The sequence below is a fragment of the Cotesia typhae genome, unplaced genomic scaffold (genome assembly GCF_013202065.1).
Source record: "Cotesia typhae breed Kobodo isofemale line unplaced genomic scaffold, CoteBio_Ctyphae contig_48, whole genome shotgun sequence".
Classification (NCBI taxonomy): domain Eukaryota; kingdom Metazoa; phylum Arthropoda; class Insecta; order Hymenoptera; family Braconidae; genus Cotesia; species Cotesia typhae.
The window spans coordinates 8,569,072-8,583,806 of record NW_027423756.1 but is presented as its reverse complement, the minus strand read 5'-3'; the positions used below and the strand labels follow the sequence as shown (position 1 = coordinate 8,583,806).

General features: G+C 29.2%; 1 protein-coding gene across 2 annotated transcripts in view; it reads right to left on the bottom strand.

Moving 5' to 3' along the window:
* LOC141529685 (neurotrimin) overlaps positions 1 to 14,735 on the bottom strand; it is a 108,282-nt gene that overhangs the window by 16,676 nt on the left and 76,871 nt on the right. The window contains exon 1 of one of the 2 annotated variants that reach the window (XR_012479640.1): positions 9,876 to 10,077. Coding sequence is in view for 1 of the 2 variants with exons in the window: in XM_074246342.1 (XP_074102443.1) it covers positions 9,876 to 9,933 (58 nt within the window). In the remaining variant the exon portion in view is untranslated. Of the gene's footprint in view, positions 1 to 9,875; positions 10,084 to 14,735 lie in introns of those variants that run through there. The other variant, XM_074246342.1, reaches the window with a different exon arrangement.

The following is a 14,735-nucleotide window of genomic DNA, read 5'->3' as shown; positions in this document are numbered from 1 at the left end:
ATTTTTGTCTGTCTTGCTTTTACGATTGCTCAGTTCAAAATTCTCGTGTCCTTTTCTCTCGCTCTTTACGCTCTACTCTACGCTACAGTGTCACAATATTCTCTACAATATTCCCATATATATTCGTGGCCACCTGCCCGCGCTCGTCCCCGTTTGAACCTAGAGTTAGTCAGCTTCCGTGCTTGTTATATCACTATACTATGCTACCATCCTCGAATCAATCCGGGGTCAGTTTCCGTCAGGATTCAGTCATGCTGACCCCCACTTTGAGTGATCAAACTCACAACACGAGAAAATATCGACTGGTATGGACTTTTTGCTTCGAGCTAAATTTTATATAGAAAATAAATATACTCAGGAGGAATTTTTAATAAATACGCTCTTGTAATTTCGAGCTTATAAATTTTAATACTGATAAGTATTTCGTTTATTGGAAATAAAATATAAAATAGGTTACATTTTCGTGTCTTAGTAACTCGGTGATCTTCAATTGGGTTAAATTTTTTCTTGCCAGTATCTTAAGACATCTATTTTTAATAAAAATCGATTAAGGTAGTAATAATTAATCTTAATGCACGATCTTTTACTGTACATATGTTTTTTTTTGCACAGGAATATTCAGTAATGAATATTATATGAGTCATGGGTCATTAAGTCTTTCAAATTTTTAATTTCAGTACTAAAATCCAAAAATATAATACTTATGATCGTAATAAATAACTTCTGGCTAAACTGAAATTTATAATCCATCAGTAAAATTTATATCTTACATCAGGGAGCAATCGAAGTCGATCAGATAAGCTTTGGCTTCTGTTAAATAATGCGTTCATCTAGTCTATGCAATGCTCTTTTATATTTTTTTTTTCTCTACCTTGATATATATTTCTCCAACAGTGCAGGTTTCTGGTTGACAATAGATGAAATACTAACAATTAAACTAAAACAATCTTAAGACAAAGGAAGAATTTCCAGTACTTTTAACATAAAAAGAAGCACAAACAGTGTCTTTCATTTTAATTAAATCATATACAATCATTAAAAATCAATTATCATAATAATTAAATATTGTATATAATATATATCGCCGCTTACGTAAACCTCATAAAAGTTACTTTGAAGAAGAAACCGTGTAAAAATATCTACGGGCCAAAAAAAATTAGCATTGTGACTTTGAGAATTTCAAAGGTAAATTGTTCTATTGAGTTCTAGGGTTCACTTCGATAAAAAATAATTTTCATAATTAGTAATAATAATAACTTATAAAAAATTCTCTTTGGTTAAATTTCTTCACAAACATTTAGAAGACCATGATATTTATTGTCAATTAAAAAACATTGTTTATTTTTAATCAATAAAAATTAATAAATGACATCGGAAAAAAATGATATTATTATTTTGAGCTTTAATATAATTTTACGTGTACCGTAAGCTTCACTACGTCAAAAGCAATACAGTATTGCGTTATTAATGCTGATACAAAGCCGCTTTATTCTGTGATTAAAAATTCGTTTGTCCTTGTGTGTCACAGTCTTTTTTTTTTTATCCCAATTTTTTTTTTGCTTTTCAGAATAATGAAAATGAGAGCGAGAAGTGTACATAAAAAAAGGTATATTAATCACGATCGACTGCGCGAGGCAGATTAGAAAAAAAAACTGAAAAAAAAAAGTACACAACACGTACATACTGTGATAGACAATAGATAAAATAAAAATATTTATTGATACAAATAGAATAAATACTAAAGTAAAACGAATGGTCTATCGATCAAGAGAAGTCAAATTTCATACAACTCCTATAGACCCAAGGGTTTTATAACTATACATGTAACTTATGGATGTAAATATCTATAGAACATATTTGCACGTATACAGGAAAATGAAGAAGAGGATTTTACGAATTTATTCGTAGTCTATCGCTCACGTGATTTAGTTTTTCATTTTTCTTCCAATTTGCAGGGTTGATAGGTTACCAGTATAGTAGCCCGAACAATATAGGTGAAAGTATATTTATACCACTACTGTAGGGCACTTTTATCCCGTCTGTGTTACACATGAAACACAATATGTATTATTATTGTTGTTATAATTATTATTTTTTTTTTATACCCATTTGGGTATTTATTGTTATATTTCTATACCAACATCATCATCACTACAACTAATGAGATTTTTACTTCACAACAACATAACAGCAAATCCGGTGGCACACGAGGAAAAGTAAAATCCCACTATATATCAAATGGACACTGAAGTCTCGCCCTCGTGGCTTGAAAACGCAGTAACTCGTTTTCACTTGGGAAATTCTAGAAAACCATTATATCGACTAAGCCGTGCATTATTCCGTACACCACCAAGCCGTCAATAAAAAAAATATATACAATAAAAGAGAGTACATCGAATATTACTGCTAAAGTATTTATAATAAAAATAACAAATTAATGCTTTCATGAAATACAAAAAATAATGGTATTCATTCAGTTTTATATCTAGGTAGATATTTATAATTATTAATAATCAATTAATTTAAAAGTTACAGACAAATAATTTAAGTCCATTTCATCTGTTTAACCGATGGATCTAAATATTTAATGAAGGTCCAATTTTATGTAATTAATGTCGATTAAAGTTGTTAAAAATTATTTAACTCAGAAGATATTAGTTTCATTACAATAATAATTCATTTTCAGCGACTGATAGAGATGATTTTATCATTATCCAAATTTATTACGATAATAAGGAAAAACGGATCATTTTTATTTGTGGTATATTATATTATAATAACTAAATGAGAATTTTTAGGACAAAAAGATCCAAATAATAATTTATAGTTATTATTATAAAAAAAATTTTTTTTACTACAGATAATCTCGATACAAAAAATATTGATACCGAAAAATGATAAAAGGAAAATGAAAGCATAAAAGTAGATACTAATATTTTATGTTTCAATGCATATGTTTCATTTTTCCTTTATTTTTTATTTTCAATGGATTCTTCATCAATGAGTAAGTACTAGAGTTATCTTGATAATTTGAAACCACAGTCGACAACCCATGGTAGATAGTATGTAGTGTACGTGATATAGATTCTTCTGACGTCTATTCATCACTAATTCAAACACATGAGTGCTTGAAAATAAAAAAAAAATTGTATATACATATATATATTTTTTTATAGCATTCCTGAGGCAGAGGAAGGTAAATTAAACAGTTCAAAGAACCCACGAATCAAGGGATTACAAAGTTTTCAGTTTTATATTTGTTGTTTTATAAAACTTTTTTTAAGTAGCTGGAAACAACAAATTGGATTTACCTGTGAAGTAGTCTCGGTGCTTTGATTCGAAAACATTCAAGTAGTGGAAGATAATAAAGTCCGCTTGAAGCGTTATATAGAAAGAAAAGTTTAGTTTTAAAAAATAGAATATGGAATGTTGGAATAATTAAAATAGAGAGAAGAGGGCTTATTAAAAATCATTTCTCTAAAATATAAACTATATCGATCGTTTGTATCGTCGCATACTTACTGGTGTATGTATTGAGTCAACTATTTATTCATCGTAAAACGTCTGAACTACATCTGGTTGTACTACTGAATATACACTAAAAATTCGTAGGAAGGTATTTAAATCGCTATATCTTTAAATAATTCTAACAATTGAATGAATCAAGTGAGAATAATTATTCTGTCCATTAAATAATTTATTAAAATCACTTATTTACTTTGTTTTCGATCAATCGAAGATATTGTATTTACACGAGAATTTAAGTAGAGATTCAATTGTATACTGTATGTTGCTATATAAACAGTAACAAATATTTAGATCCAAAGTTGTCGATATAAATATATGCATACAGACATTTTTTGGTTGTTGTTGTTGTTGTGTTGTATCATTACTGCTTTCATTCACCATTAACGTCGGTACATAAATATAATACGTGGATTCGCTAACGAGGCTGGCCGGATACAGCAGTTATCGGGGCGTATTCACCGCTATTAGTGTGTTAGTACCTACAGTGTTAGCAATATTGTCGAAACTGTCAGTAGTATATCATGTTCACAAACCTGATGTTCTACTACTGTACTGTTTATTCTAGTGCTACTACTCCAATTGATGAGAGCTCAACGTATATTTATTTATTCTATTTGTAAATTCAATCTATGTGCTTTACACATTAAACCGGATTAAAATGTTGTAGTTTAGAAAATTATCCGATTTTACGATTGCTATCACAGTGTGAAATTTTGTTTAGTTACCAAACAGTCAAACAAGTTACGATGCTATCGTTTATGACAGAGGTCGTATATCAACGCTACTTTTGTGATATTGATTTTTTTCGATTCTTATTATAAAGTACCCAAGCAAAAAAAAATTTTTATAATGTTTAATTATAAATCGATATTTATTTCAAAGCATGAATTTAAGAAAAAATTTATAATGAAACTTTATTTCTTTTTGTCTGGGTTAATTTTGAAGTTGAACTATAGTACAGCCTAAAATTAGATTATTATATAAAAGAATAATAGTGATATCTATCAATCTTATCATCACATGGTCCAACAATGCTTATTGTATCAGAATTACTAATTATCAATATTATCTATTATTGAAATAATACCAATGCATGTACAGTCATACATTCAATAGAATAGATTCAATAATTATAATATGTTCCAACTAATACGATGTTGGGCATAACATACACAATATATCCATGAAAATTGCCTGTCGCAGTGATTACCGCGTAATACCAATAACAAATTGGTAACATGGCGAAATACTTGATTGATATTAATCCAGTAAGCAGTGTTTTTAATTCGTTGAGTATACTTCACTGATGTGAATCTATAAACATAACAATGTATGAAATCATATATTATATAATTAGAGCTGATAAGATATAATATATATATATATATATATATATATATATATATATATATATATATATATATATATATATATATATATATATATATATATATTATATAATTATACATATTTACATTACATAAATTCAAGCGAAATCGTTTTTTCTCGGGTTGAAATTCGTTTGAAAAAATTTGGGGTAATCAATGACGCGCGCCAAGTACGATAAAAAATTTTTTTCTTAATTTTTAAATTTTCAACAAATTTTTTTCAATTTTTTCAACATTATGACGGTTTCTTGGTATTTTTTTGTATTTAACTTTTTTTTGTATAGAATGAAAATTATTGTAACGAGTCTTATTTTTTTTTGCAAAGTGCAGATGTTATTGAGATGAGTTTTATGAACGTGGACTTGGCGCAATTTTTTACAGTGAAACTCTTTTTGTTCGGATTGATATAACATAAAATGTGTAGGTTAAAAATTTACTACAGAGATGGCCAATGAAATTTAGAAATAAGTAATATCACGGAATATTAAATTAAAAAGTTATACGGTAAACATTGAGACAAAACTAAATCAAAATGAATTAATAAAATATCTCTGCTGATTTAATAAAAGCGACTTTGTTATTTTTCACTGTCCAAGTTTATGATATAACTTTGAAATAAAATAAAATCAAAAGTTTTTCATTTCTTCTAAAAATAACATATTTCCATACTCTAAAATGTCTTTTTTATCGTTGGTGTATTCAAAAGTTATTTAATTATCTTTGAAATAAGACCTCTTGTATACCGACAAAGTAATAATATCGGTTCCCAAGATAATTTTAATTATATTAAAGACAAATTGTAACTTAATAAAATTAGTATTGAATTTAAATTATAATCTTGTCATCAATATTCTTCAGAAAGTCCTTGGAGACTAGTTAGGTGTACAGTGAGATACCGAAAACTTTCACTTACTCGTCAATCTCAAGTCCAACAAGGGAAACCACCATCAGGCCGTCCTTACTTGAGCTCATCTGTAAAAGTTTCGAGCCGACAAGACGTTAAGGATGCCAGCAGAGGCTCTCGGATGTTTCGTCAAACCAAGTATACAATAAGAAATTTTCAATGCATGTACAGGTATATAATATATGTATAGGTAACAAGTAAAGTCCTCTAAAGTCTTATAAACTTCCATTCCATTAGACTTTATTTTTATTTTTCTCAATTTATATTATAGTCTTTTTTTTTTTTTTTTTAACTCAAAACACTAGAAACTCAAGACCTTTTTACGATAATTTACCCGAAAAGATTCCAGACTACTTGTCGTCTATTGATGAGTTATAACGTCTAAGGTTTTAGTCCCCAAGACCATCATTCAATATCCGATAATTCTCAAAAAGATTATTTCTACCTCTGGCGTTTTATTTAGTATTTTTTCCAAAGCCGATTAAAAATAATCCTCGAATAAAATTAAAAAAAAAAAAAAAAAAAAAAAAAGTAACTGCTCACTGGGCTTTTAACTTAAAGATTACTGCTTCAAACAATAAGATTTTATTTTTATTTTATATTATTATTTTTATTTATTTTGTTCTTTATATTTTTATGTGTCAATAGTCTCTACCCTTGAGAACGTGATATCAAAATCAAATAAAAGATCAACAAAGTGATAGCTATATAAAGAATAAATAACAATGAAAAAAGTCATCTCAAAATAATAAAAATTTCACTGACAAGAAAGGCATCAATGTAATCTACGATTCTTAGAGTTTGTATTTCTACTTCACTTTTTCGATTTGTACTACACTGTACAATACTATACTACACTATACGACAAATGTTTACTTTTTTGTTGTGTATATACATCGAACATCTAAAATAGTGTTCACATATCACAAGCCAACGAGCAATCTCGTCAATGGAAACCAATTCTTTTGTAAGAGTATAACTTGTACACATATGTGTATTTGCACTATTCTGATTTGTCCAGGCTTGTGAATCCACTATTCTTGTGTCGGAATTGAAATCACCGGCACTTGTCTTTTTCACTTGGCCCGAGTACGACTCGAGGTTTTATCCGACGTTAAATTTGTCTCTGCAGTATTATACGAGCAACCTCTTTTACTTTTACTCACCCTGACACAATAACAACAGCACAATGCATATGTATCATTATACTATTGCATTTGCTGCACTTTAGAAACCTTGAAGGGTAATCTCACTATTCATTACAACATCACCAGTCTTTTCCTAAAAATAAAAGAGTCAGTTGACTAGTCTACTGCAGGATAAAAAAAATAGAAACACGAAAAGACTAACCACCCTTTATTTTTCTAACTAAGTACTTGTTCGTCTTCTTTCATCTGTTATGTAATATTATGTATATGTATTTGTATAACTATAAGGTTCTCAGAGCCATTATTTTTCTCTATGATATTAGAAAATGTACGCAATCTGGAGCGCCGCAAAGCACACCCGTTGGAATATAAAGAGAAAGCCTCACCATCTTATACCCAATTCGCCGCACCTGCACCACGTCAAGTAATCGCAGGCACGGCTAAAAAACCGCTTGTCCCTATTTTTACTTTATTTTTAACTTTGAAAAATTCATGACTTTCGTACATATTTTATACATAAACGTAATAATAAAAAAAAAAGTTCTAGTATGAGCAAATATCCAGTGACTAACAAGTTTAATAAATAGGATCACTTTTTATTATTTTTTCAAGTCCTGAATAAAGTTTGATTTCTCATTACTACTCGTTATCTCATCAACTTTTAAACATTTAATGGCTATGCAGAAACTCGAAATATAGAGTCAATTTATATTATTATAATTTCAAATTGCCACTAGCGAGTTTCATATTTAGTATCTTGACAAGCAAAATAATCCGATGGAGGTAAAACTAAGTGTGCTTCTTAAAAGTTATATATGCGTATTGGTAGAATTTTAATTTGTTATTTATAAAAATACGTTCGTGCTTTTGTAAATCCAAGAGTTTAATATCAGAGGAGTTCATTTGAAATTAATTATTTCAATTGATATAACATCAGAGAAGGTAGTTTAATATCTACAGTCGGGGTTACTACGTTCAGAACTCAGTGAACTTGATTGGATGGCACGAATATAGTTTGGCTACCATTTTCGTACTATTTGTATTCTATCTTTGTCGTACAGTTTATCTGTATCTGTAGATGCATTATACAGTGGATGAAAGGTATATGCATAGGTTTTAATCCCTTCCTTTCGTATACTTGCATTAGAATCCCACGACCACAGAGAAAACGATCGATTACACACCAAAGTCTAGTTAACTCAAAGTCTACTGAGCCCATTTTGCCGTTTATGTACAACCATCAAAGTTTCAACATATGTGCTTTAAGATTATTAATACGGTAAAATGAGTTTTCGTGCTCGAATAATTATTTTGTTTCTTCAATAATTATCCTCAAGCTAAAATTTGCAGGTTATTATCATTCAACTACTTTTACATTTGATTTTGTGTCAAGAAAATTGCTTAAACAAAATTTTTTAATTAACTGGAACTATTTTAAAAATTAATGAAAAATACATTTATCAACATATAATATGAATCAAAGTTTCTTGATGTTATTAATTTCTTTATGAATAATAGAAACAATTTAACATGAGTGTATAGCATAATGACAGAAAGCCCTTTCATGTGAGAGATAAAAAAAATTTACACTGATGTGAAATATTAAATTTAAAAGTTACTGAGCACGTGATGCCATTGAAAATTTTTTATAAAAAAATAGGAACGAATTTTTTAAAGAAAAAGAGACGTCGATATAAATTTATTTGTAAAAATAAAACGAGTGATTTGTATTGTTAAATTTAAAATGAAACCATATATATAAAATTGTTATTATTTTTTTGTGTATTTTTTATGAGCATACACCCGAAATGTGTGTTGGTAAAATCTTAAGTGAAATAAGATCGGTATTCCGGGGACGTTGAAACTGGCTATATTCCATTCGTGGCAATTTAATCTCGTGAATTCTCAGCCGGTACTTGTATACGCCGACTTGCCTCAAATGTTGTAGTTGTGTATAAAAGATATTTCTCTCTTTATTTTTCTTTCTTGCATTTCCTATTTTTTATCTTTTATATCTCTCTTTTTCTTCTACACGTACACGTATATGTATAAAAATAGTATTTCATTGGGCCGCTGTGTACAGAAACCAGTAAGAGAGCTAGACCACTTACGATAGTCGGTATTTGGAGGTCTCCTCCCACGTGAAATCACCCCTAGAGTTTTTCCTGTACGTTGATTCACTGTACCAAAAAATGTGTAGCCAGGAGACGTAAAATAAAAAGAGTTCGACTACGCTTGAGAGCGTGCTTTGATCGTAAAATGAATTTAATGGGATTGAAACTGCGCCTCTTTTTTCGTACATTTATGGCTAATAATGTTAGACTTTTTTTACTCTTTTAATTCCAATCAGTACGTGCAAAGAAAAATGGGTTAAAATACACTTTTATTACCTTTTTCCAATTAGTACGTGTGAACAGAATTATTAGCAAATTTTTTTTATTATTAGTTTATCAAGATAGTTGTCGACACATATTTTTTACTTTTCATCTGCATTAATAATTTTTTATTTCGAGTCAAAATATTATAATTTTGTTAAATAAATGTATGTATGCATTTTAAGCATTCAACTCACACATTTTAAATAAAAACAAAAAAAATTTCAACCAATAAGAAACAGAATAAGTCTAACAATGCAACCGACTACTCGCTAACTTAATGTGTAACGCTAAAGCTTTTTCTAAAGGAATAAAAGAACCTGTAAATCAAGTTACATTCATTGCTGCTTGAATGTGAAAATTTTTTTGTTAAAAATGGATAATTTCAAAACTTTTTGATTATTTTTATGAAAATTCACCAACAAGTGCGGTTAATTAATGTTTAAATTTACTTAATATTACAAAAACAATGATATGAATGAAAAACTATGCAATAATTAAAATAAAATAAATAAATAAAACAATGACTTACCCACAACATCGAGATAGCCAGTCTGACTTTTCATAGGATCTGTATTTATTTGGCACATGTACCAACCACGATCAGTCTCTCGTACCTCTCGAATGTGCAGGAACCAGGTTCGATGGTCACTGTGGGTAACCCCGATCCTGTGGTTTTTGGTAATAACATGATTCGCGATTGTGAGAATCGTCTGAGTGTCAACTCGTAGCCATGCGACCTGAAACATTATTCCATTGTTTATTTATTCATTTTTTGTTTTTAAAGGGATTTACTTTATTATCGTGCATCAGTACACACAGCTATTCTTTCCGGCTTTACAAAGCTGCAGTAAAACACACCAAAATAACGAGAAACAAAGCTCCCGGTTATTGTTTGGCTATGAACAACGAAAAAGTTCACGTTCATAAACAGAAAGTTACAGACATTTTTCCCCAGAATAAAATGTATCATGTATAATACTTTGGTGGTTGATATCTCTACCTGAAAAATAATAACCTCGCGAAAAAGTATGAAGATACAACGACGGGTTTCATATTATTTTGTTTTTCCTTTTTAAATATATTATAGCTTTAAATTATGCGCCATGTTACTGAACTATTAATTGTATGAATAAAGAATAACGCTAATTTAAAATTTCGATCGATGTTGAATATTTATAAAATCAATTATTGAAAAATTGACATTTCATCAGACATTTTATAAAATATTGAATAAATTAATATTTGAAGCAATACTTTTGATTCCAGCTAAAAAATATTTTTAACTCTCCACTTGCTCCGAGTCTACAACAGGTAAAATTATTTCCTAGAGTGTAAAGAAATTATCTTAAAAGGTCACATTAAACTAAATTAAAAAGTTACCGAAAAATTATCTTCAATGAGTCATCGGGGTGATAAAATTTCTGGATTATCGATTCTCATTTTATAGTCAATTTCTTGTTTTAGTAAAATACAAACACACGTGTGTATACAAAAATTTATTAACATTGCTTTGGAATTTTTTAGTGAGTAGTTTATTGAAAAACCTTCTATGAACTTTAAGAAACTTGAAATTCATGTAAAAAATCAAAGATAAAATGTGAACATATGTATATTGATATTTTTTGAAAAATAAAATAATTATTTGGTAGATTGGAATGGATATGAAAGACAAAAAAAGAATATAAATAAATGTATACATTTATTTCCAATAGTCAGCGGTAGCAGTGGGTCACTACCAATAAAATTTCCGATTGTACCGATATAAGTTTTATTGATTTTTTTGCGAAACCAATTTTTTTTTTATCAGATTGCAATGGATTCAAAAAATATCATCCGACAACAGTAGCTCGTAATAAAATATTTTTTATTGGATTGAAAGAACCAATAAGTTATAAAATAACATGGGGTCTGATTGTTGTAGTGAAAAATATTTTATTTCGGAAATAACTAATTCAATTTCGATTACAAGCCTATTATTTTGTAATGAATATCATATCAATGGTTTAAAATTATTATTCTTTTCAAGTTATTCCTGGAAATATAATGCGGCTAATTGGTATTAATTATTAGCTATCTGTTATTAAATGAACAGTAATATGAGAAATATGGAATATAAATTAAGTTGAAAGTTAAAAGAAATAGCAAAATTACCGTGCTGTAAATTGCGATGCTCCATTGCAAAGATATATAAATTAAACTAGACTAATGAACTTTATGAAAACAGCGAGTATATTTTGTAGAACGCACGTGTGCACATCACGTGTATATGGCAGTTGTAGAGAATAAAAAATGTGCATAGAAGGAGAGTTCAAATTACCGAGTTAGTTGTTGATGGGAACAGAAGAAAAGATAGATATAGCAAATGTGAGTGAAGAGCACAAGTCGGCTCTCGCGGTTAACAAAATTGAAACAAAAGTTATAGTATAGTAACCAGTACAGCTGAAAGCAATTGTTCGACACTTCAGATCCTAACAGACGTAAAGTACTCATCGCACTAACAATTTACGCTTTATCTAATCATACACATATTCGAATCATTTCCTTCGCAATAATACCTTCAAAAACTTAAATTCAATTCTATTGAGTTGTCATATAACGGTTTAAAGTATTACAGACATTATCTCTTATTGTTTCATATCATTTCTATTGGATAATTACATTTCTTTATTACAAAGCGTTATTCTGTTGCTTATTAATTTTTATTCATATTTAATTTAATACATTGTTTGCTTATTTTAAGTAAGCTCGATATATGTAATGTAATTTACTGATTAATATTTCTCTACAAAAGTTAAGGTTAAATGAAATGGATTATGTGTCAGTAATAGGTGTCATAACAGGTTATTTTCAAAATATGAGAATTAATTTGGAACATATTTTATCATGTATCATGTATAAGTAGATGTCGCATGAAAGAGTGATTCTTTTAAGTTATGACCTAATAACTATATTATCTTGGTATCGACAGTTATACGAAATCAGCCGGAAATTGTTTTTAATATTTTTAGAAAATGATAGTAACGTCTTGAAATGTTCACCTCTTGATAATAACCGATAATAATCTCGTCTTTTAAATCTGCTGTATTATGCTTAAATTTTACAGCCAAAATTTCACCCACATTAATCAATAAATTATTGATGATACTGTCTTTCTCACTAAATAAAATTAATATGCACTATTTACTATCATCAAAATATTTGAGCTACAAATTCCTCGGTAATAGGTTGTGCAGAATTATTATCCAGATGTAGAATGAATAATATTCTAAATATTTTATTAATTAGAATAGTATGGAGACATGTATTCTAAATTTGATGGTTGAGTATAATCAAAATCTGCAATCAATGCGAGTAACTACAGAACGAAATTGGATGTTTGTCATCCATAAATCCCTCTGAACTCTTAATAATTTGCAACACACATTATCAGCGAAATCCGACGATCCACACATGATATACTTGAAAATAATTTCAAAATTAAAAAAAAATTAATCACCTGAGATTACCTGCAATATTTGAATCCTCGTTATTAGTTGTGAAAATATGAATCGAGTATTGATAAGTTTTGAAATATCCGCAAATTAAAATATTAGTAATAGTATCTCTTTTTGAATCATCTACCGAACTCGCTTTTGATAAATATTAATCATGGATACATATAAAAATTATTTTTAATTATATTATTTTGTAGTCTGTAATTACAAAAATGAATCTTTAAGTTGTATTACAATAATCGTATTAGATAATTATCGGTAACGAGAGTTACACTGACAAAGCCAATAAAATTTAGCAACGATATCCACCTTCACCGTGAACTTCGAGTTTATGAATCCACACCAAAGCAATTTGAATGCAAAGATATCATTCGAATAGTCAAACTATACTATATACTAGATACTAACATGTTCAAATATAGAAACAGAAAAGCCGTACGAGCACTATCTCGACTACAATGCAACTATTATCTTGGTAGAATGCTAACAAACTCGCGCTCATGTCATTAAGGTCACAATACCAGGTATACAGAACCCCTTCAGACACATCCGGATCATCAATGAGACAAATACAAAACATAACCACCGCTCCGTAATGATATCCTGCCCACATATAATTACTTTCCTCTATTTATGCAGCATTCAGTTTTCATTGTTAAGAGCTTCATGGTCAGTTTTGTTGGCTTGGAAATATTATGTCGAGTATCACTCTGACGTTCCTTAAAACTCCTACATTCCGAGTAATACTAACCCCCTGTTTAGTTACTTTTCTGCTCACCTCTTACTCTACCCACAAGAGTTTCTGAATACTGAATAAAATTAATACTTAGTTTTTTGTACTTGATGCTAGCTGTTTTTGAATATAAAAAGCTCTTTACTCGATAAGATGAATTCTTCAACTATTGTAACTAAATGAAAAGTGTGTTTAGATTTCGCGTGAATGTTTATATCGATATCGGAGATGGTGTATTCATTTTTCCACAAGTTATCATTATTATTCTTTTATATTGTGCGGGGAGAGAAAGAAAAAATTGTAATGCCGTTCTTTGTACGTTTTGAACGTGTATTATATGATGAACATATAAAGAGAGGAGTAATATTGCTGAGGTAAAGCTCTACAATATACAATATAGCGCAGCAATATATCGGTGTAATACGTATGCAAGATTCTCAATACCACTGCGCTATACTTTGCAAATGCTATATATTCTTTTGCAGCGATTCAACCATTTTCTTTGAAGTGACTCTGAAAAGTGCCAGTCAGTTGTCATGAGAACATATATCATATAAATATATTGATGTGTGAAATACATTGGATCCGTAACTTTTTTTTTATTTATATGATAAAAATGTTTATTTTCTTATTTTTATCCTCAAAAAACATTATTTAGGTTTTATTTGTACGGTATGAAAAATTCATAGGGAAAATATAACGCGGTGGGTCCACTTGAATTTCGCGAGACGTTGTTAGAGTATTCTCGCATGTTTCACGTAACACTGAGTGGGAATTTAAACTGCGGCAAGCGTGCAGCGACCCTCTAACCGCATACCGTTGCACCGACTCGGCGAATATAATATACACTTGTGACACGCCTGAGCAGTAAGAGAATTTTTTTTTTTCGTTGTTTTTTTTTTTTTTACGCCAGCTTATTTTTTCCTAATTTTTGTATTCAATTTTTCGCTGAACATTTCTTTTATTTTATTATTATTTATAAATACTATAAACAAATTTAGGTGTATATGTTTGCATGTATAATTAATTCTGAGATCAGTGGCTCGCGTTGGCTACTAAATTGTAGCCGGTGGTTAATTAAATTCAACTGGTAACATAGTCGCTGAAAAATGTATATTTATAACGGTGGTAACTAGATAAAATTTATTTATGTGAGGGTTAA